The 23,712-nt window shown below is 40.3% G+C and overlaps 3 protein-coding genes across 5 annotated transcripts in view; 1 reads left to right on the top strand and 2 right to left on the bottom strand.

Moving 5' to 3' along the window:
• osbpl1a (oxysterol binding protein-like 1A) overlaps nucleotides 1-7,870 on the top strand; it is a 49,791-nt gene extending 41,921 nt beyond the window's left edge. For 2 of the 3 annotated variants that reach the window (XM_050055043.1, XM_050055045.1), the window contains 6 exons: nucleotides 836-962; nucleotides 1,224-1,337; nucleotides 1,428-1,551; nucleotides 1,654-1,744; nucleotides 4,618-4,638; nucleotides 7,163-7,870. In XM_050055043.1, coding sequence (XP_049911000.1) covers nucleotides 836-962; nucleotides 1,224-1,337; nucleotides 1,428-1,551; nucleotides 1,654-1,744; nucleotides 4,618-4,638; nucleotides 7,163-7,265 — 580 coding nt within the window. In that variant the 3' untranslated portion in view covers nucleotides 7,266-7,870. The remainder of the gene's footprint in view (nucleotides 1-835; nucleotides 963-1,223; nucleotides 1,338-1,427; nucleotides 1,552-1,653; nucleotides 1,745-4,617; nucleotides 4,639-7,162) is intronic. The other variant, XM_050055044.1, reaches the window with a different exon arrangement.
• An 8,836-nt stretch (nucleotides 7,871-16,706) lies between these two features.
• Nucleotides 16,707-22,597, bottom strand: LOC126397018 (laminin subunit alpha-4-like). Its single transcript, XM_050055458.1, has 7 exons — nucleotides 22,486-22,597; nucleotides 20,229-20,378; nucleotides 19,965-20,124; nucleotides 19,737-19,864; nucleotides 19,551-19,644; nucleotides 19,355-19,462; nucleotides 16,707-17,168 (listed from the first exon to the last, which is right to left on the bottom strand). Exons 1-7 carry the CDS (start codon nucleotides 22,570-22,572, stop codon nucleotides 17,023-17,025), a joined length of 873 nt encoding a protein of 290 aa, XP_049911415.1. The 5' UTR covers nucleotides 22,573-22,597; the 3' UTR covers nucleotides 16,707-17,022.
• Nucleotides 22,598-22,648: 51 nt separating this feature from the next.
• The window catches only part of LOC126396875 (laminin subunit alpha-3-like), a 16,658-nt gene continuing 15,594 nt past the window's right edge, over nucleotides 22,649-23,712 (bottom strand). Inside the window, exons 24-25 of the mRNA XM_050055227.1 lie at nucleotides 23,083-23,227; nucleotides 22,649-22,666 (exon numbers count right to left, since the gene is read on the bottom strand). Coding sequence (XP_049911184.1) covers nucleotides 22,649-22,666; nucleotides 23,083-23,227 — 163 coding nt within the window. The remainder of the gene's footprint in view (nucleotides 22,667-23,082; nucleotides 23,228-23,712) is intronic.

The following is a 23,712-nucleotide window of genomic DNA, read 5'->3' as shown; positions in this document are numbered from 1 at the left end:
ATCTTAAAAGATAAAACCATTAAAAAGTTATGACTTCAACCATCACAAGGACTCAATGAGTCCTTACTGGGTGAGAGCTATAAATTTAATTACACATTGAAAAAAAAACTTAGCATTTTTTTTTTTTTTTTTTTTTTTCAACATGAACAGATAAAGGCAAAACTTCCCCAAAGCATTTTGCTAAAGCATGATTGCAGCCAAAATGCTGCTCAATAGAGGAACGGGCGAGGACTCATTGAGTCCTTGCAGGGTGTAAGGGTAAGGTTACAAAAACATGATTCTTATTTTCAGCCACCAAAGAAAACAAACTTATATTCTATTTCTGCCAATATATCCCCCTAAATTCTACACACTGGACCTTTAAAGCTGTTTAAATATGCTTCATTTATAAATCAGCACTCGCTGAGTTAAGTAGGTTACCTTTTAAGTTTGACATCAGAACCCATTACAAAATTAAATCATCATGCAAATTATTAATCAACAATTCTCATAATTAATAATTCATCACCGTCAGAACCAGCTCTTGAGGGTCACAGGCTTTATTGCAAAATGAAGGTGAAAAGACTGAGGGAGAACGTGTCACTGAAGTAGATTATGTTAAAAAAAAAAAAAAAAAAAAGAAAACAGAGCAGATGGCTCAATCAAAAATGGAGACAAGCTGTTTCAACAGAGCTGATGACTCAACATGAATGACTGGACATGTGCATGACCACAAGAGCAAGAATGAATATGCAACCATGAGATATTCAGACGCACGAGGATCCATGCTGACTGACTGAAGTCTTTATCTAATGTTTTTCGCCTGAGGACATTTGTATGTTTGTGTTTTCCACAGCAAAAAGAAGCTGTGTGCTCTCTATGGGAAGTGGACAGAGTGCCTGTATGTTGTCGACCCTGCTGCCTTCGAAGCGCACAAGAAAAACGACAAGAAAGGGGCAGCAGAGAAAAAAGGCAGCAAAGCGGTATGAGCTGCTTCCTCCTGATCTGCAGGGAGTCACATCAGTGTATTATTGTGATTCAGCACGATGACAATGTAGTTTGATGACCGAGTTGGTGGAAAATATCAGTATTTTTCAACTCAAATGAAATGAAATATCATGAGATCTTTGCTTACATCCATAATTAACTCTACTATTTCAATAGACAATGCATCCTGCAAAGAGCATGATTAATATGTAGACGTTTCAGTGCAGTATCGGTTTGTCTCTTGTGCTGGTGTTCAGAGCTGCAGTGAGGATCAGGAGGAGGTTCCCTCTCCAGCTACAGACACTGTGGAGATGATTCCTGGCAGCCAGCTGCTGTGGAGAATCGCACCCAGGCCGGCCAACTCTGCAGAGGTCTGACTGACACTATTAGCTTTGATTATAGCGGAGTCTCAGTTTTGTGTTTGTAATGCTCTAATCTGCAGAATTGGTCTCTAATTGCAGATGTACAGCTTCACGTCCTTTGCGATGCAACTAAACGAGCTGCATAAGGACATGGAGGGACTCATTCCTCAGACTGACTGCAGGCTGAGGCCCGACATACGAGCCATGGAGAATGGTGACATTGGTAATAGCTGTTGGTGAAATATATAAACTGAAAATGTATAAAACCAAAGAGGAGAATACTGTAGCTGCAGTGTGAAACTCTACAATGTTATTATTCCAACAGACCTCGCCAGTGAGGAGAAGAAAAGACTGGAGGAAAAACAGAGAGCTGCTCGCAAAAACCGCTCCAAAAATGATGAAGAGTGGAAGACGAGGTGAGATTGTTGCTGAAAGTGGCCAACTGAAACAGTTCTCCTCTCTTTACTCAACAGGCTTTCATGTAATCAGCTAATGTGTTTAAAACGTTTTCAAGGTCTAAAGTCTTTGTTACTGAAATGACCAACCGATTCCTGGCCTTCATCTGTGGGCAGAAATTGGCAATAATTGACCTCTGGCTAAGCCACGTCCCCCTCCACTCACCCGGACAAAATATCAACATTCAGTGACCGGTGCTGGTAGGTGTCACAGTACACTGCATTTCGCAGGAAGCAATTGATGATTTTTGGAGACGTAACGCTCAAATTTTGGTGCATCAGAGTGCCACTGAAGTTAAGGTTTTTGGCTCAGAATATGAGAAAAGGATAACGGCCTTTTTACCATCTTTACCAAGAGTGTATCTCCGTTAGTTTGGTGCTACAGTATTTACACTGAATCATTCAGCATAACGTTAATTACAGATAAGTTAATGAAGCTAAGCTCCAGAAGTTAACGTTAGCTTAACTAGAGCCCTTTGGTCAACAGCTAACAATGATGTACGATCACCAAAGTACAAAACTAGAACAAAATAGGCTAATGAACTCCCAGCAAACAAGGTGACATGATGAACAACGCAGCTAGGAATTAACGTTAGGCTAACTTTCGCTAACGTTAGCTAGAGATGTTAAAGATAACTTTATATTTCTTTCCAGCGTTGAGTTGATGTTGTGGTCTAACTTTACCGCACAACTTTATCCAAAGGAGACACTTTTCTCGGTTGAGATGTGGTTTAAAGTGTAAAAAATACACCTGGTCGCCCAGCCTCTCAGGATAACTTGTGTCAGAGTTGCATGTACCCCATGCACACCGTTTGACCATTTTTAAACTTCAAATCTCAGAAAAAGCTCATAAAACCAAACGAAACTGATTTTCTGTAATGCATTTCAATGGACGTCCAGGCAGAGAATGTCCCAGTGTATGGGAATGGCTATACGCACTGTGACTGGCTCATCGCGTTTGAGGGCAGGACTTAGCCAAAGGTCAATTGAGTGTGAGCACTGTCAATTCAGATTAGCCTCTGTTCAGTTTGCTTAAATTAAGAGGCATTCATAATTTACATTAACTTTATTTTCCATTTTTATGCTGTAGGAATGAGTCCTACAACACAGAAAAGAGTTAGCATTTTGCCCGTGCAGTTCCCTCGTCCCAAAGTCTCAAAGTCAAGTTTTTTTATAACAAGTTTTTCTTTAGATGCCTGAAATAAGGTCTGTGGTTAACACAAGCTTAAGACACTTTCACGTTTTGTTCTACCACATAGAATATGTCACTAAATACCCAACTCGTGAATTTTGAAGCTTTTATGTAAGGTAAAAAAGGCAGTTGCTAACAAGTGGCCAAATGAGACTACAGAGCGTCATCATGCCGAACACGGCTTTACAGCGTTGTTGTGCTGGTGATGATGAAGTCATGCGACTGTGGTGTAGTTTGTGAGCTCATTCTCTGCACCAATCCAAAATCCAGTGGAAAAATCCCATTGACTTTTTGACAAGGGAACCAGGGTGATGCTAACTTCCAGGTCGGCCTACAAAAAAAATGTCATACCTGCAGCACTCTAACATGGCTAAATCTGGTTTCTGCCTTTAAAGAATAGTTTTAAATTGTGAGAAATGCCTTTATCCACTTTGTTGCCGAGAGTTAGACACTTATATTGATTCTCTCATGTCAGCACCAAAGATCGTAAAAATAATGGACGTAGCTACCGTGACGTCACCCATCGGTTTGAAGCCTTGAGTTTGGTATTTCAGCCGTCGCTGTCTTGGGTTTTTTGGAGTGAGAAGTGACCATGTTTGGATGAGAAGGTGGCACTGCGGAAGAGCAAGGGACACGTAATCATTCTTAAATCTGAGCCTTAATTATATGGAAACAGATGAGTTGTATAAAATGTACCCCTCGTACAGTTGTCATGGATGTTGGAATTAGCTAGACCAAAACCTTTTTTTTTGTACCAGGCTGTAAACATGTTTATTTCTGCTCTAAAGTTATTTAACATGAGGGCCTTTGGGATTGACTCACTTCTGGAGCCATCCTCAAGTGGCCATTAGAGGAACTGCAGTTTTTGGCACCCCCATGTTGGCTTCATTTTTCAACCCTGGAGGTCGCCACGTGATCAGTACGCTGGATATGGCTTCCTGGATCGTCAGCAGCATACACAGAAGGATACTGTGTAATATGTAGATGTGAAAGGCCACAGACAAAGCGGTGATATGTGACAACTCCGAAAAAGTACACTGCTAACATACATGTAGCTACACGCTAACGTGAGGGAAACGTGTAAACTTGGTTGTGGTGATTTTTTTGTCATAGTAGAAAGTGTCACTATTCTCTGTTACAGTCGTTCCCCCACTGCAAGTACACTGCTCTATGCTGCTAACGTACATGTAGCTACATGCAAATGTCAGGTTGGTTAGCTTATCTTAGCTTAAAGAGGTGAAAAAACTAGCCAGCATTGTTAGAAATTAGATTTCAGCTGTTCCCTCCTCTTTCAGGTGTCTTTGCTAAGCTAAGCTAATAGGCTGCTGGCTGTAGCTTCATATTTACCAAACAGATATTCTTCTCATCTAATTCTCGGCATCAAAAACAATTTTCCAATATGTCAAACTGTCTTTTTAATAAAGTGTGAACACCACCAGCTCAGAATTATCCTCTAAACTAGAACTGTTTGCCTTCATATGCAGTCTTCATGTGGCCAAATATAGTGTTTGTGTCTTTAATGCTGCCGTTTTATCATCTCTGTCTGTACTGTTTCATACTTTGCTTTGAAGTGCTCAAGCTAAATCTCCATTTTCTCTTCATCTGACTTGTTTTTCTGTTGCATCCTCGCTTTGATGTTAAGGAGTCCTGCCCTGGGCCCAAGGTCAGAGCTGCCGGCTGTTTGATTGATGTGCCTGAAATGTGTGATGTGATCATGTGTCCTTGTAGTCTGAGTGTTTCCAAACACTTCTTATTCTCTAAATCGAAATCTTATCTTGAGAACTGCGTCCTGCTTTCTGTTTAAATGAAATAGAGAATCACCATCGATTGAATCACAGTTTGGAGACAGTGGGCCTCATGCAGCAACGCTCTCTTAAATTTCTCCCATATTTCATCTCAGGGTGCACCCAGCACGTCCAAATCTGCTCTTACCCAGGTGTGCTGAATGATGAACTTGATCATAAGTAACCTGTTGGCATAGATAGTCCCCCCCTGCTCTATATTTAATGTATAGTATAGTATGGAAATGTTTTTCAAGTAGTAAAAGTAAAAGCACGTAATGTAGAAAAACTTAAATCCATTTAAGAAATCAAAATAATTACAATTATTATATGATTTCTGTGCAACCTTCTAACTAGTAACCAGGGGTGTAGCACCAAATTCTGGGCCCTGTGCATTATCAGTCTCTGTGGGCCGCCCGCCCTTAGTTTGTTAGTTTGGCTTATTTATTTGCAAATACATGTATATAACCAAGACAATAAGAATTATAGGAAAAATTTAAACATTGTGCAGGACAGGTTAGAAGCCAAAGAATGGCTCATAAAGATACCTCCCCTATTAAACAGCAATAATGACACATAAAAAAAATAAAAAGATTAAAACAAAGATTGCATAATTTATTAAACTTTCAAGACTAGCAATATTACAAATTAATAGAAATGTACAAGTTACAAAAACAATTGCTTTTTAAAGCTAAAATTCCTAAGAAGTGAATCAATAAAGTGTTGAGTCTTTGTAAATTAGAGTCCTTCCTTCCCTTCCTCCCTTGATCCATGTCTCTCCATGTGTGTGTCTCAAATCACATACTTCCGTTAGTACACTTCCATGTAGTACACTATGTGCACTATGTACTCATTGGCGTAGTGCGTGAATTTCGACAGGGTGGTGTTGTCTCAAACCAAACACGGCCGTTGTGCACTCACCGGAAATGATGACCGCAAATTAGCTAGTTAGCAAACTAGCATTAGTGTTTGCGTTATCGTTCGCGGTACCAAATCATTACAGACTGCTAAATTAACCCAATAAACATACTGGCTTATACCTGACAACAGTATAGTGGTGCTTAGTGCAAAAAACACATGTATTTGTACAATGCAGCGACGTTCATGGTCGCACAGTCCTCGGCCGCCATTTCCAGTTTGAAAAGTGGTACCTCCCCTTCCGCTACGCAGCCAAGATGGCGACCATTGAGGGCGAGAAGTGTCCATAGTTCCACACTCAACTTCTTGACCATTTTGAGTGCACCATGCGGGTACTCATAGCGCACTGCATTTTTCCATACTTCTCAGTGTGAACGCACCATTTTGGACCTTTAAGGGATGAGAGCTTCCACCATTCTCTTGTACGAAGTTCAGTCTTTTAACAGATTTATTCCCTATTTTTAATTTAGTTATGGCACTAAATGCTGAGAAATAAAATAAAATACAAACAAAACCAACTTTTAACCCCGGGTTTTTCGAGTGCCACCCTCCCATCGGTGCCCCGGGTAATCAGTCCCATTTTCCCTCCCCCAACTATGACGTCCCTGCGAGTAACTAAAGTTAATAGTGGAGTTAAAAGTTCGAATTTTTCCTTCTGAAGTGTAGTGGAGTGAAAGTAGAAATTGGTACCTCAAATTATATGAAAATTATGTCAATTAAATTTAAAACTTGTGTTTTCTCTCGTTGGACAAAAAATGTGTGGACTGTGAAAACAAGATGTTTTTCCGTTATCTTGGTGTTTTTGTTTTCAACCACTTGTAAAATGTTCTCTTTCGTAAGAGAAGAGCAAAAAGAAGATTCCTAGAAACCAAGGAGTGCTAACAAAATGAGAACAAATTAGGAGAAAATGTCTTCGTATTTCACACAGTTTTGACTTTTAAGCACCCTCTCCAAAAAAAAAAAAAAAAAAAAAATCTATCCATCCTGCATGAGGCCCAATTTGATTAATCTGCTCTCCTTTGTTTATAGACATTTTATTTTTATTCCATCCCTATTGCTGATCATTGGTGCCCTTTATATAATGTGTATAATAGTTACACGTTATTTTCTGATGTGTACATAATAGTCCTGCCTGTTCCTTAATGTTATCTGTCCAGCTTTGTTGTCCTTGCTCTTAGCTGTTATGTCTATTCCTAAGTACATGAGAGCAATGCAAAAACCTGAGTCAGATTCTTAGTATGTCGACATGTTCTTGGCCAATAAAGGCAGCATGGCAGCTTCCTGGCACGAATGTTGCAAGAGTCCTCTCCCCCTAACAGCCTAAAAAAAGAACTCCCATGAAAATCACCCATAACCTTGTGATGACGCATGCCTGACCTCCCCTCCTTGCTTCCTATGATTTGTTTGAGTCATGATTTTCTGGCTGGTGTCCTGTCCGTTTGACAGTAGCTCAAACTGACTGTTGATATGTCTCCGCTGTGCTTTCAGGTGGTTTCAGCAGGGACAAAACCCTCACACCAACGCCCAGGACTGGCTCCTCTCTGGTAGATACTGGGACAGGAAATACAGTCAGCTGCCAGACATTTACTAACAGACGTTTCCTGCAGAGAGAAATTAACACCAAACAGTGTCCTTCGCACGGAGCAGCATTAACTGTCTTTCTTTTTTAAATGGAGTAGCTACAGTGACTACAAACATTATGCAAACCTAAACTGCGTGGCCTTATTCTACTCTATGACGGTAAAACTGTGCATAAAAATGTCAATAATCAATATTGAAAAATTCTGAAATGTAAAGTTGTTTGCTTTGAAATGTAGCATTTGTATTTACATTGAGGTTGTTTCTGTTCTAATGGACTTGTAGCACACTCTGCTAAAAGTTCATGATTTTACTGTCCACCTGTCTTATTTTAAATGTTCATAATAGTGTTTTGACTCTAAATGTATATCTGTGTACATACTTTACACAAATCCAACCACCAGTGACCTCATCGTGTCGTTCACATTCCCTCTGGGCTCCCGACTCACTAAATCACAAGCATGTATTTGTTTTATTTTGCCTTGTAAAAAAAATGAGGCTCAAAAAACATACTCAGAGAAAAACATATTTTCTATACCAACATTACACCTGTTTTGTTTTGTCCGCTGAATTCTGTGTCTGCTGTGCTCACTACTTTATAAAGCACACGTCAGAACTGAGCTCTGTGAAAAGGTTTATTAATATTTTTGTGAAAATCAAAAATGTGTGTATCATACAACCTGTGAGAGTAAAGTTGTCATGACCCTGAAGGTTGTCCTCTGCTTTGATGTGTGTGTGTGTGTGTGTGTGTGTGTGTGTGTGTGTGTGTGTGGATGCCTTTGCAGGCAAAGTGAAGGACAGGGTCGTCAGAGTAGATGTGGCTCACCTGTACCTCCTGGCTCACCTGTATTTAAGACGGCTGCAGACTGTGCTCTGGTTTGCTTTGCCCTCACCATGCCACATGCTGTGAACACTCCAGCTCTCTGCATACACTTAAAAACACTCTCCTCACACTGCTGATATTACTTATCTGTGGTTTTCCTTGAAGTTTATGTCAACTTGTAGTTCGGTCAATAAAACCCTTCAAGGTGACGTTTGTGTGAGCTTCCTCTTTTGTTGCAAGAAAGAGCCAACTTCCCAGATGTGACCATGTTTGTTACAAGTTCTTCTTGCAACAAAAGAGCAGTTGCGCCCCCAGAAATATTTCATGGTGGTCAGATGTGTCCACCCTAAAATCTTGGGGTGCCACACCAAAACTAAGAGCCATAACTGAGTTTCAGGAATTCACGGACGTTCTTGTCGTATAAAGGCTAGTTAAAAACTATATGAATATGAGTTGAGGAACTGCATACTGATGTGCTTTCTTTTATTTTACAGTTAATATTACTGATTATTTGATGTGCATAGACTAATACTGGTACAGTTAACATTATGAGTTCCACAACAATCCTGTTTAATGTGTGCTGTATCTATACATGTTAGGCTGGTTGTCCCTTTTCTCAAAAAGAAAAATGTACAGCAGTCTCTCCAGGATTTCGCAGTACGTTTTGGGGATTGTTGCAGCCTGAAATGCTGATTTCACACCAGCTTTTCTAAAAAATTGCAATGAATGATTCAATGTTTATAGACGTTTTTTGTAGTTGTTTTGCAATGAAATTGCAGGGGCAAGTGACATTTGCAAAAATAGTTGTGATGCTGTCACAGAAAGGTTGTTATTATGAGCATTCAGTGTTTCCCACACCTGTTTAAGATGATTGGGGGGGCCGCCGATCACCTGTCCCTGCTGTTGGATGTAGCACTGAAGTACCGTGCCCCTGAGAGGCTCTCGCCCTGCTCTCCCTGCCCCGTCAGCACAACCTATCGCAGCGCAACGTGTTCTCATCCCTGCTCGTCATATTATACCAATCAGGCAGAAGACGGCAGCAGGGGTTAACATCCAGCATCGCATTGTTAACCTCACTCTGAAAGGGCTCGACTCGACGTTAAACTGGATCGTAACCGTTGGACATTAGCTTTATGATGCTAATAGCTAGCCTTTTCACTGTGTGTGTGCCTGGCTGTGTCTCAGGCACAGAGCTACGGTCCTGCAGCAGTCTCATGATAAACAGAAGCTGAGGGAATCGCTACGCTACACGCAGCTCTACAATGAAATTATTTTTTACCCATTTTAAATATTCAACTTTGCAGTAAAATCGCAAGTTGCACAAATTCAAAGGGATTGGCTGAATTTGCGATAATTGTTGCGATCCCAGCATCTCAAAATCACTAGGTTTAGGTTTCTACTGTTTTTTTTCCCCGTTAAAGGGTTTTTTGGGGAGTTTTTCCTTAGCCTATCCGCTGTGAGGGTCCAAAGGACAGAGGGATGTCGTATGCTGTAAAGCCCTGTGAGGCAAATTGTGATTTGTGATATTGGGCTTTATAAATAAAATTGAAAATTGAATTGAAAATCCTGGAGGAACTCAGACAGCTTTTATTTGAAGGAGTAAATTGAGGAAGGGCATGTACTAGCAAGCCTTTTCAAGTTTAGGGACTCGTGAGTACTCGGAGAACTGATTCAGTTATCTTGAGGTGACAGTTTGGAAAGAGAGTGAGAGTTTTGAAAATGGCCTTGCCAATTGTTCCCTCGCCAAAATTTAGCCGAATATTGGAGCATTATTTCACTTGCTTCCTATAAGATATGCTGACATAACTACTGCTATATTATCTAGTTTCACAAGATACCTCTACCTCCATGTTAAAAAATGAGCACACCACAGCCTCATTAAGACAGTAATATCAGGCTCTAATTATTTCTGCAGGGGGCACCACTGCTCACAGGAAGCTCACACGAACATCACCTTGAATGGTTTTGCTGGCCAAACTACAGATCAACATAAATGTCAAGAAACATGTAAATCAGCAATATCAGGAGAGTATGTGTAAGTATATCATGAAGTGTGTAAAAGTACAGATGAAGAAATAATGGTAATGGGGAGAGCTGAGTCCACAGGGTGTGGCACAGTAAGAGAGAGCACCAAATCATTATCTGCAGCTGTGAGCCGCTTGGCGCAGGTGTGCCACATCTTCACAAACGACCCCGGCCTTCATTCTGCCTACAGACACCCTGAAACATGAAAGCGCACACAAACACACTAAAAAAGACGACAATGTCCAGGGTCACCACAAAGTTTAATGGGGGTCATTAAATGCATAAGGTGACGTGATGTGGAAATATTGGATTTTAAGGACATTTGCCTCCAAATAGAGCATTGAGAATATTGAATTGAACACTTCATTAAAACACTTCAGTGTGTTCATGGATGTTTTTATCATTTATATACTTAGGTTCAGAGGAGTCTGAAAATAATTTGATCTAATAGCAAAGGCCAGCGTCCAATATATGTGCAGAAGGAGGCTGAGCTGATCAGGGCAGCCAGCAGGAAAGGTGAAGGAATGGTAAAATGTTGGCATTTTCAGTAACTGAAAGAGATACTGAAACCCAGAGGAGCAGAGGAGCAGAGTATATGTGTGAATTGAAGTGTGATTTGCATATGAATGAGGGGAACCCAAATTAAATTTCTCACATAGCGAACCATTAGGGAAAAGAACGAGGAGAAGGTTCACGGAAGGAGCTGAAAATAGTACAGGATGACCAGGAATAATAATAAAAAACGTACAGGGATTTAAGGCAAAGAAAAAAAAACAGATAACCATTTTTTACCTGCAAAATGTCACTCTAATTAACACATATCCACCAGGAAATTACCACAAAAAGACACAAAGCGACAATGCAGAGATGCAAAACAGTTGCAAAGAGGCAAAAAGAGACTCACAACTACTATGGAAAGGAGCAAGACAATCACAGAGACACAAAATGACCACAAAGGAACATAAAACGACAAAAAGAGATAAAAAAAAAAAAAAAAGGACCATAAAGATGCAAAAGAATTTCTACAAAGAGACTTATGACTATGAAAAGAGGTAAAACAATCACAATGAGACAAAATAATGACAGAGAAGCAAGGCAACTGCAGGGACTCAACATGACCACAAAGAGACACAAACCGACTAACTAGAGATGAAAAATAGTTGCAATGAGGCACAAAATGACAACAAAAAGACACAAAGCAACTACAAAGTCATTCAAACGGACCTCAGAAACACACAAAATGACAATAAAGTGCAAAACAGCTGCAAAGACACAGAAGGCAGCTCAAAATGGGGCTAAGTAATCACAAAGAGACACAAAATGACCATAAAGAAACAAAAAGACGCACAAAATGACTATAAAGAGAATCAAGTCCACTGCAAAGAGACTCAAGACTACAAAAAAAAGGCAAAACAATCACAGAAACACAAGATAATGAAAAAGAGACACAAGGCAACTACAGAGACCCAACATGACCCAAAGAAACATATAAAGACAACAAAGACACACAAGGAGACTCATGACTACGAGAGGGAGCAAAATAATCACAAAGAGACACAAAATGACCACAAAGAAACATAAAACCAGGAAAAGAGATGCAAAAAGACCATAATGGCACAAAATGGCTATAAAGAGATGCAAAACCAATACAAGAAGACTCACAACTAAGAAAAGAGGTAGAGTCAATTAGTTTCACTGTTGTGTAGTGAAAAAGAAAAAGTTGAATAACTGGACGTCAGCATGGTTTTCTCTCCCTGGTTGCACAATGATGACAAAATGTGATGAATCAGCCAAACGTCTGCTCACATGATCGTCATCTTTTCATTTACTGTATTAATTCTCACTTTATATTGTCATTTAAAATATATATATTAACTGACTTTAAAACGTGTTCATGATATGTGGAGATAAAACAACATGAGAGAAATTATTGTAAAGAAAATGACACAGAAAATTTTAATGCTTTAAACGCTTTTATTTTTTCCCCCAAACACTTTTTTTCATGTATTCAAATATTTTTATCTTTAATATTTTGGTCACAGATTTATTTAAAATCCATGCTAGTGAGCACCTCTCCATCTCCAAGATAATCCATCCACCTGACAGGTGTGGCACATCAACATGCTGATTAAACAGCCTGATTCCTACACAGGTGTGTCCTGGGATGCTCACAATAAAAGGACACTTTTAAATGAGCAGTGTGATCACACAACACAGAGCCACAGATGTCCCACGTTTTTAGGGAGTGTGCCATTGGCATGCTGACTGCAGGAATGTCCAACAGAGCTGTTGCCTGTGAACTGAATGTTTAATCCACAACCATGAGCCGTCTCTGATGTCATTTCCAACCGGCCTCACAGACCTCATGTAACCACACCAGCTCAGGGCCTCCACAAACAGTGACGTCACCTGCAATGTTGTCTTTGAATTATATAGATCATATATTTAAATCTCTGACTCACAAACTGCATCACATCATAATGCAACAAATCACAAACACATACTGCTAACCAATGGAAACATGTCTGATGTTTATTGAGAAACAAATACTAACAAAAACTAGTGTACATTCAGGCTACTTTGATTACATCTACAAAAACATTAAATGAGATAATTTTGATTCAAAATAAATCAATTTAAAAAGCACTATCGACAGGTTTATTCAAAGAAACACTTTCAAAATCAAAGAGCAAATGTGTTAAAGCAAATAACTGAAATGGTAAGAGAGATAGAAAGAGTAATCATTTTTGGCACTCAAGAATTAATTCAAAATCAACCCTCTGCATGCTGCTGATGCACAAACGTGAAGTACAAATTTGATTCCAAATAAATCTAATTAACAAACACTCATTGTCTGCCAGTGCATTAAATGCAATATTAAATGGGACAAATTCGACTACATGCAATTAACAAATAACTGCCAACAGGCTAATGTAAGAAAAAGTCCAGATAAATCAAATCCACAAATACTAAATCAATAAGAAAATAACTGCCAATAGGCGTATTTAAAGGAACAGTGTTTTAGGGGATTTAGTGACATCTAGCAGTGACGACTACAGACTGCAACCAGCTGAAACGTCTTCCAGTTAGAATTCCCTCTGTGTTAAAGCTGCCCTGTGGAGTTTTGCCCATTTGCGCCATCTGCCGTGTTTTTCCGAGTACTGCAACAATAACAGTCAGCGTGCGCCGTTCGATGACGTCGGCAATATGAGTGACGCTCCCGCTAACGTTAGCTTTTTGCTTTATTTATCCAGAGGTCAGAGCTAAAGCTAAATGACACACCTATTTACCATCCAATAATTTTCGTTGTTTTATTTGCTATGAACAAATATACAGACAGCTCGGCGGCAGAGCTTTACGACTTTGTTCTTGTAGATTTACAGCTTTATTCTTGTAGCTTTATGGCTTTGTTCTTGTAGATTTATGGCTTTATTGTTGTAGATTTACGGCTTTATTCTTGTAGATTTACGGCTTTATTCTTGTAGCTTTATGGCTTTGTTCTTGTAGATTTATGGCTTTGTTCTTGTAGATTTACAGCTTTATTCTTGTAGATTTAAAACTTTATTTGTGTAGATTTACGGCTCTATTCTTGTAGATTTACAGCTTTATTCTTGTAGATTTAAAACTTTATTCGTGTAGATTTACAGCTTTATTCTTGTAGATTTACGGCTCTATTCTTGTAGATTTACAGCTTTATTCTTGTAGATTTAAAACTTTATTCGTGTAGATTTACAGCTTTATTCTTGTAGATTTACGGCTCTATTCTTGTAGATTTACAGCTTTATTCTTGTAGATTTAAAACTTTATTCGTGTAGATTTACAGCTTTATTCTTGTAGATTTACGGCTCTATTCTTGTAGATTTACAGCTTTATTCTTGTAGATTTAAAACTTTATTCGTGTAGATTTACAGCTTTATTCTTGTAGATTTACGGCTCTATTCTTGTAGATTTACAGCTTTATTCTTGTAGATTTAAAACTTTATTCGTGTAGATTTACAGCTTTATTCTTGTAGATTTACGGCTCTATTCTTGTAGATTTACAGCTTTATTCTTGTAGATTTAAAACTTTATTCGTGTAGATTTACAGCTTTATTCTTGTAGATTTACGGCTCTATTCTTGTAGATTTACAGCTTTATTCTTGTAGATTTAAAACTTTATTCGTGTAGATTTACGGCTCTGTTCTTGTAGATTTAAAACTTTATTCTTGTAGATTTACAGCTTTATTCTTGTAGATTTACAGCTCTGTTCTTGTAGATTTACAGCTTTATTCTTGTAGATTTACGGCTCTATTCTTGTAGATTTACAACTTTATTCTTGTAGATTTACAGCTTTATTCTTGTAGATTTACAGCTCTGTTCTTGTAGATTTACAGCTTTATTCTTGTAGATTTACAACTCTATTCTTGTAGATTTACAGCTCTATTCTTGTAGATTTACAACTCTATTCTTGTAGATTTACAGTTTTATTCTTGTAGATTTACGGCTCTATTCTTGTAGATTTACGGCTCTATTCTCGTAGATTTATTACTTTATTCTCATAGATTTACACATTTTTTTTCTTTAACATGGTCCTAATCCTCTTTATGGGCCACTGAATTTAACATAAAGTAAGCACAAATTCCGCAGAGCTAACAAAGAGGCGACTGGAAATGTCTTTGCCTCTGTAACTCGCGTAGTGCACTCACTGTCTTTTATCTATGACTTTGTTTTTCAGGGCTGAGCGCAGGGCAGTTTCATTGATCACAGACTGATGTGACTTTACCTGAAGACTGTTCCTCACACATTTGGTAATTTTCCAAAAGTAGTGACCTTTGGCTGACATTGTAGCTCCTTTCTGTAAGTGTCTCATTCATCACCCATTTAGTCCTGTTCAGAGTCACAGATGACTGCAGCCTGTTTAAGCATGCACTGAGTGAGGGGGGACGCATCACTTGAAAGTCACGGGTGCATTAGAGAACAAACATAGTTGGACTCACCATTACTTTGTAAAGTGAAAGCTGCATTCACTTCCCAGTCATCACTCTGAAACATATGATTGCTATGATTGGCATCTAAAACCCTTCAAACTTAAAGTAGCCATCCTTATATTTCATTTGGTAACAGTAGCTAGATATGAGGGAGACGTGGCTGTAATCAATGCAGGGAAACTGCCACATTAACTCAACCACAGCAGAGACATCACACTGACTTCTGTACAGGAGAACTTCCCTCAAAGCAGAGTGGGACTAGCTGAACACATTTTATTAGGACAAGCACTCCATCTCATGGTCAAAGGTAGAATATCAGATTAAGCTTTATGCTATAGAGTTTTGTCATGTAATGCTACTCTGAAGCTGATACTGTGAGGTACATGTATGTGCCTGTATTGTAGCAGTGAAGTGGATCTGTAGCTGTCTGTCTAATATTGTACTTAAAGATTAAAGTAAGAGTCAAACAGCCACATGATGTTTAACCCACTGATGTTTAAATGTCTTTATGCCTCTATATGGGGTGATAATTTTGAAATCTATCCATTTACACAGCCCACCAAAATAAATCTGAAAAAGATGAATAAGGTCACAATTTAAAAGCTGTCATTTAAGTAGGTTTTTTTTTTTTTTACAGAATCTGTGCATCATAATAATTAATCATAAGTGTAGCTTTCAGAAGGGATGCAGGGTACACGTCCCCCTCAATATTTAAAATGTGCATTTCGATCAGGAGAGACAGAAGAATGAAGTAAAGATAACATCTGATACAGAATATGAGTGTACAGATTAACAGATGATTTGTGCTGATCAAGATTTAACAGAAGAGGGACATATTTTGTGATCGTGGGAAATCTGAGCACCAGCAAGGTGGTGGCTGATGACTCTGAGGCTGGCAGAGAAAGAACCATATTTAAATTGAGGAGCGGTAAGATGATAGGCTGATGGTTGATGACTCAGTGGACAGACCCAGATAATGACACCTAGAAATCGTGAGTGCGAGGGTGAGAAAGAAAACTTAGAGCCTGAGCATGAAAAGTACTGTCTTCCTGGCTGGACTTTTGCGAGAGCTTCATTCATTGGCCCCCAAAACTCTGCTTCATATGTGTGTATGCTATATTTTATCAAGATCAGTGGTTCCCAACTAGTGAGTCACGGTCCAAAAGTGGGTCACAGACCCAGTCTGGTAGGAATGCAGGTGACTCACAAATTTGTCAAGTTTGAAAAAACACTCTTAATTTCATGTACAGTGAATTTCTGGCACAGAGCTTTTATTTTGAAGTGCCATTTCCCGCTATAGAGGAAACATGGTCAAATGCAAGTATGACGCTGCATGTATTAAACTGTGGGAACTTGACTTAATGACTGAGGAGAAATCTGGACCCCATGGCTGGGCCAGCTGGGAACCACTGAACCACCTGAAATACACACACGTGCACAAACAGAACCTATACATGCATTAAATGGAGAGATGTCACAGTGAGGGGGCTGCCCATAGACAGGCACCCTGAGCAGGTGGGGGTTCAGTGCCTTGCTTAAGTGCACCTCTGCAGTGCCCAGGAGGCAAAAAAGCCAACTAAGGACGTTGTCTAAACATTAGCTTAATTAGCTACAGCTGGTTAAATTTGGTAGCAACAGATGTCATTTCAGCTGACGTTCAATGGTCGTCAGGTAGAAGTGAGAAGTCTGTTTTTCTCTGTCTGAAATCGTGTTTCTAAATTTAGCTTGACAGAGGTTTAGTTATTTCAGGGTGTAAATCTGTTCCTTTATTAGTTAAAACTGTGTGAGGTGTGAAATAGTAAAACCTGACAGGTGTAGCAACAGCAGCTAAGGGGCGCTGGGTTTTAGAATTTCAAATTAAGATCTGTGGGTTTCAACAAAGCCTGTCTGCACACTTTGTAATGATGTCTCTGAGGAGTGAAAGATGTTGGCATGTCCCCCGTTAATTACACGTCTTATTCTGCTGGGCATGTGTTGATGCTGACAGGTCCGACCACCCTGGATCCTGTCTCCAGTGCAACAGGTCTTCCATCAAGCTTCACATTTCGTAAGCAGCCCACAAAAGGTGAGGACACAGAGACTCTGGTCTCCTTCGTTGTCCCTGAATGGAGACAAAGAAAAGTAGACACAGAAGAATATGTGTGTGCAAACTTATTTTTTTCCCCTTTCGTTTTTGATCAGGTTTTATAGGTTTGACACAGATTCAAAACAGAACAAATGTGACGGTAAAACAATGATTACCGTCTCACAGTTATACAGTATGCCTCCACCAACCAGTCACATTGCAGTTACAGTTTATAGCTATGTCTGTCCAGACTCATATGTAATGCTGGCAGCTGACTCATACGGATGTTGCTGCAGAGAAACTACAAATTCTGAGATGTGAATGTTTCACACATCTTCAGTCCGGCAGCACAGAAGATCTGAACAATCAGCACAGTTTCAAGGTGGACACCACTGATTAGTGTCTCCAATATAGTATCTGACCAAATTTCAGCTTTTCCCCTTCCCAGTCTGTTTTCAGTTTGGCTGAATCCAAATGTGCAGACTTTGTGGGCTGTCCAAATTCACAATTCAACAAGTCCACAAGATGCCTCAAGCGGACTTCCAACAGACTTCCAAAGAGTCCGCATGGGGTGCAGACTTCACTGATTTAATAACCCACAATTCATTGCAATACAGACGTGATGTTGTGGGTTTTTCAACTGCCGACAAAAAAATCTTATGAATGTGTAAAATAGTTATTAATAGTTAGGCCAGAGACAGAGATATGTGTATGTAAAGGTTGTAGAGTTATTGCTGCAGACTGTGCAGTGTAAAAGGCTAAAAAAGAAAATGGCTGAAAAACAATAAAAGAAGGTCTTTTAGGACACATTCACACTGGTCCGCTTTAAACAAACCCTGGTCCGCCTCCACAGATAGTTCGGTTCATCTGGAGTGGTGTGAACACTCATTTGAACTCTGGTGCGGACCAAACGAGCAACCCTGGTCCGCTTGAAAACTGGGGGTCTCAGTTCACTTGCAAGTGAATCCTGGTGTGGTTCGCTTACAGTGGGAAGTGCAAACGGACTATTCAGTGAACCAAAGAGAGGAAGTGACATAGAGCACAGTGCATTTTGGGTAGAAAAAAACCAACAAAGCCAACAGCGCGAACCAGGAGAAGCAGAGATAAAAAAAAAGAAAAAGTTGGGAAATGTCTCGTGGTTTGAACACCAAAGTAAAATCAGAAACCCCATGACTGCATAGATTTGGTGTTGCTCCATTATTTTTGTGGTGACCAAGCTGGCTAAAGGGGATGGATTTCCGTTTTCGGTCCTGGCCAATCGACGAGCCGGGTTTTCATCTTCCTCATTCCTTTTTCTTCCTAGTCAGTGGTTGTTTTGGGCAAGACCGCCCCCAGACGAGCAGCTGTTGTAACTGCGTGACATTGTCCAGGTGGTTTGGTCCGCTTTAAAAAGTGCAGTGTGAAAGTGAACCGAACCAAATGAAGGTGTGAAATATTTCAGCATTCCCCGTCCAATTGAACCGAGTCCCCCGGACTATCCTGGTGTGAATGCACCCTTAATGTAAGTAAATACCCATACATACGTGGGATTTAAATCTTGTTATCTGCAGGAACAGATGAGTTCAGCACTGTTCATCAACTTATATGACATATATAAATATGAGTATAATAGTCTCGAGGGCTGTCTATCAGACACTTGCAGTCTCGTGATGACAGTAAATACGTCACACTACGTACAACTGAAGCCCACGAGGGCTCAGTCTGCAGGTCCAGAGGGTGGACATTTGGATTCAGCCTGTCCCTGTGTGTTTGCTGGGCGTGGCCCTCTGGTCCCCTCCTCCTGCCAATCCTCCTGAGTAGCTACCAGCAGCTGCTGAACCTGCACACCTGAACCTCATCTACAATCAAGTCACTGCAGTATAAAACATCCAGATTCTGATAGATCGTTCAGTCTCCTCTGTGGTACAGATGTCAAGGCCAGCTTCTAATTTTTTTTTTTTTACTTTTTGGACATAAATTCACATTTCATTCATTCTTAAATTAGAAGGGGTGCCATTTGCTATATATGCCCTCAAAAATGCAAACCCATTTCTGTCTTTCTTTTCTTTTTTTGCAAAATAGTCAGTGGCAATCTACAATAAAATTATATGCTTATTCTACATTTACATGAACTAGAAAAGCCATGAATAAACGAGGATAGGTAGCCACTGCTGTCGCCAGCGTTGAGGCATAAAAAGAAAAAAGCTGATAGAGATATTCTGTGAAATGTCGGATGGATTTACCTCCGATGTAAAGTGTCTCCAGTGTTGTTGAGGTGGATGTGAAGGGAATGTATCTCTGCTCAGACATGGAGTCCACTGCCAGTTCGATAACATCACGTTGTTTGGACACTGGAGGAAATTAGCATGAGAATTTAAAATTTATAGCAACTCACTGATCATCAGTTTTGTGTAACGTTGTCAGCATGAGAAGCCGTACCTGTAACCATGTGAAATTTTCCATCACAGAGGTTCTCAGGAGGAGTTACTGAGACACTGACAGCCTCCTCACCGTCATTCACTTCAACACCCACCTGGAAACAAGATTACAGTCTCTTAACATAATGTTCTAGTCATTGAATGCAGTTTTTCTTTTGAATTGCTGCCTCCTCAGCTGTTCATTCACCTTGTTCTCCATTAAGAACACATTAAAGCTGGCCTTGTGACTCTGAACATGGAAGAGAAGACCTGTCAGGTACTGAGGCCGCAGCTCGAAAGCCAGCGCAAACGGGGAGCCAAATGAGAAGTAATTATCTAGAACAGAAATATCTCATGTGAGACTTGAGGTCAGTGATTGTTGTGACTCATATGTTACAACAGGAAAATACTCCAGTATCCATGGAAGTAGTCAAACCCAAGATGATGTGACCGCCGCCGAGGTATGTCCCCATCTCTGTGAGCCCGTCCATGCAGGGTAATATTTTGTGGCTTTCCTCAGGCTCCCCGATAACTACGTTATTCATTCTGAAATCCCGTATACAACCAATAACACTGTTGGTGGGGATGTTATGTCCCTAAAGGGGAGGACAGGAAGACAGAAGAGATGAGAATCATTATGTACACAAACAGGGGAAAATATGTGACATCATGTGACAGGCGACTGAGGTGTGATACAGACTTTTGTGGTTTTGCTCCTGGGATCACCTCCCAGGTACACGGTGTTGTGCAGGTTTAAAGATGATCCCTCGTTGTTGGGCAGATCTCCATCAGTCACACGGTTCCCATCAACCAGCAGGTGGAAAGTGCTCCTCTCCACACTGAGCTCCACCTGTCACACAGGTGACGTAACACAACACAAGACATTCTCCTAAAGACCTCAGCCAAACAGATTTTAGGTTACTGTCACATGGCCTGTCAAGCCTTGTGCATGAAACTGTTATCAGAGCCTATTCAGCATTTAAAGCAGCTTCAATATTCAGAGCATTAATACACTGTTAGCACTTTGCTGAACAGAGATGTACTGTACACTTTACTCCAAATGTTAACTATATTTTTATGGGCAGTCCACACACATGGAGTAGTAGAGCTCCCTGAGTGGAGCAGTGACTGCCAACGTTGATTCATTTGTTTTGAAATAAAGTATACTCTGTACCTTCCAACTACCATGCTCTACCTTCAGAGCAGTTGAAACTAAACCAAAGTAAACAGTGGGTACGGTTACATGATGGCTTCTCATTCAGAATGAAATAAATCTGAATGAAATCATTTGGAATTAAAGCCTTTCCAGGTAGTTTACATGAGAAATATTCATTCCGAATGAGGGTTTACACAGAGATCAGTTTAATCGCCTTTATTCGGGTCCACGCAAGGTTTGGGGCAGGGAAGGTTTCTGATTGGATAGGGGGCGGGGCAGATGTTACGTGTTTACATTTACCGGAAGAAAACACTGTAGTCCTCGCTCCGGATAACAAGATGCTTGATGCAGCCGTTCTTAGTGACTTTTTTGGGCTTGTTTTGCTTATATTCTTGAAGCAGCAGTATGACAACAACCTTGTTCTGCTAATGCTTCGTCTGTTGAGGAGGAGGAGGGAGGTAGAAGACTGTGCTTTGGCGAATGGAAACCAGTGAGTGCAACGAGTCCGACTGCTCTATCTCAGCCCGTTGCTACGCGCGCTATATACGTCATCGCACCAGAAGGGCAAGGAAACGAGCATGCGCAGAAAGACCGGAATGAACTTAAAGAAGAATGAGTGTATACAAGTGTGAGAAATTCTGTCATTTGCAATTAGAAACAGAATATTCCGGCCACTTATATCAGAGTGAATTTTCAATCGCATTGGCCATTTTCATTCTGAATTAGGTGTTTACAAGAAACTGTCCATGTAAACGCACTCAATTGAAATCTGTAGGCTGCCCATATCAAATGCTCAATCTCAGAAATGTAGTACAATTTAAACCAGGCATGATTGACATTAGATAGAGCACCTGGATATCCCAGGGAATAAATAAAATATGTTAACACCATTATCTCTGTCAGCACTGTTGCATCATTAACTGCTAGCCACCAGCTTACTACAGTACGTCCATTTCTAGAGCTGTGTGCAGACAACCTCTGAAAACCAAATCAAAAGGGTATGGGGTGGATTCCCATCATGGCCTCCTACTGGCTACCTACAGTATCTAGCATTATTGTCATAGTCAACGGGCATGTCGTTAGCTAACTACATTTTTTTGTGGAGGTGCAGGTAACAATAGAAAAACTCTTGTTCAGAGCTGGAATATCTGCACTGTGGGAGCCAAACTCATCACTGTCATGTATGTGGCCGCCATGTTTAGATTTTGGATCATTTTGCAGTTTTTGTTTCATGGCAAATAATTTGGAAACACTGAGATCTCAGCTTCAACTATCTCATGGAGTTTAAGCACTAACGTTGGCTCATCATAGCTTGCTAAAGATGATGTAATCTGCCAGAGACATTTCCAGATATTATACCATATCCACAGTCATCGACTGGAAATTAACAGCTGCTTTTTTTTTGCTATTTTGGGCAATCAAAGACCCAAATTGACACCAATCACAACCACATTTTGAGTGATAAATTTGCCACCATCATAGTAGCCCCTTTTAAACAGAGATTCCACAATACAGCCATAAAGAAGATCAGCTATCACGCCATCTTTGCTGTTTCACGCTGAACTGAAATACTGAAAGACGTCACTTTGGGTTTGTTACAAGCTCAATTGCTGGCTTAACAGCTGAACAACAGTGTCCGTCTATTCTATGTTTGTACGTATTACACAGAACATCGAGAAACATTCACAACATTCCCGCCATGAAGAGTGTATGTAAGGAACTACTGTTAACTGCATATGAAAAAAGGAAAGTTGAACAGGTTTGGCAAGAACAGCGTGAGGCTTAGCAAATAGTCAATTACTCTGTGCCAGTTCCCGTCGTTGCTCTGCTGCTTGTGCAGGATGATTCTGTTTTGCCCCAGAGACATCTTGATCTTGCCATTTGCCATGTACAGAGCCAGCAAGGGGACGACTCCTCCCCCTGCCACATGGAGGATAAGCCCTTTGGACGACTTGGTCTTTATGTCAAGGGAGAAGTGAGGCCTGAGACACAAGAGGACACAACAGTGAAGTCCATTATACTGCTAATTTGAGTGAATGATGGCTGAATAGAAAAAAGGATTAAGGGAGGGACAACAAACCTAAAGGAATACCAAACCCAAACCATAACATTTCTGAACAACTCTGTCATAATATCCTCATCTTCAGGAACGAAAAGGTATTTTACTGTTCATACATTACCACCGTTACCTGTGATTAAGGTCCTGCTGTGGCACCGTGTAACTGAGCCAACTGTGCTCCTCAGTGAGCTGGTATTCACGGTTTGCTCGCCGGTGTTTACACTGACTCCCTGTTGGAACCTGAATCTAACACAGCACAGATGACCTGCTTCACCATCTAATTAAAAGCAGTAGGCAGATTGTTATGGTGCTGTAGAAATAACGGCTTGTTGCACTCACAGGTTTGTGTTTCTGGGACCCTCTTAATACAGGGTCTTGTAGAAGCTTGGTGTGCGGTGCTTGATGGAGACTGCAGAGGCCAAGTACTGCAACTCCTGTTTGTGGAAATGAGCTCAGATCGGCAGGTATGAAGATCTGCTCGGGCCTAAATAAACATAAATTGTGTTATTATAAGAGAAAGGGACAAACATCTGTATTACACAACCCAAGTGCCAGAATAAATGTTGGAATTGTACGTTTCTGCAAACCGTTTCTGTTGTGTGTTGGTCTCAAGCACTGGTCATGACATGACATCCAGCATCCCCACCACCTCTCAATGACAAAGTCAGCTCATATGCATGTAATCAGAACTACAGCACTTTAGAAATGTTGATAATATAGGTCTGAAATGAACACTCACTGGCTAATTTATTAGGTACACCTTGCGAGTGCTGGGTTGGACCTCCGTTTTAATTCTTGGTGTCACAGATTCAACAAGTTGCTGGAAACATTCCTCAGAGATTTTGGTCCATATTGACATGATGACATCACACAGTTGATCCATGATGAGAATCTCCCGTTCCAGCACATCCCAAAGGTGCTCTATTGGACTGAGATCTGGTGACTGTGGAGGCCATTGGAGTACAGTGA

Source organism: Epinephelus moara, chromosome 10, assembly GCF_006386435.1.
Source record: "Epinephelus moara isolate mb chromosome 10, YSFRI_EMoa_1.0, whole genome shotgun sequence".
NCBI classification, from domain to species: domain Eukaryota; kingdom Metazoa; phylum Chordata; class Actinopteri; order Perciformes; family Serranidae; genus Epinephelus; species Epinephelus moara.
Note: the sequence above shows the minus strand (reverse complement) of the source record. Positions and strands in the feature narration are given on the sequence as shown.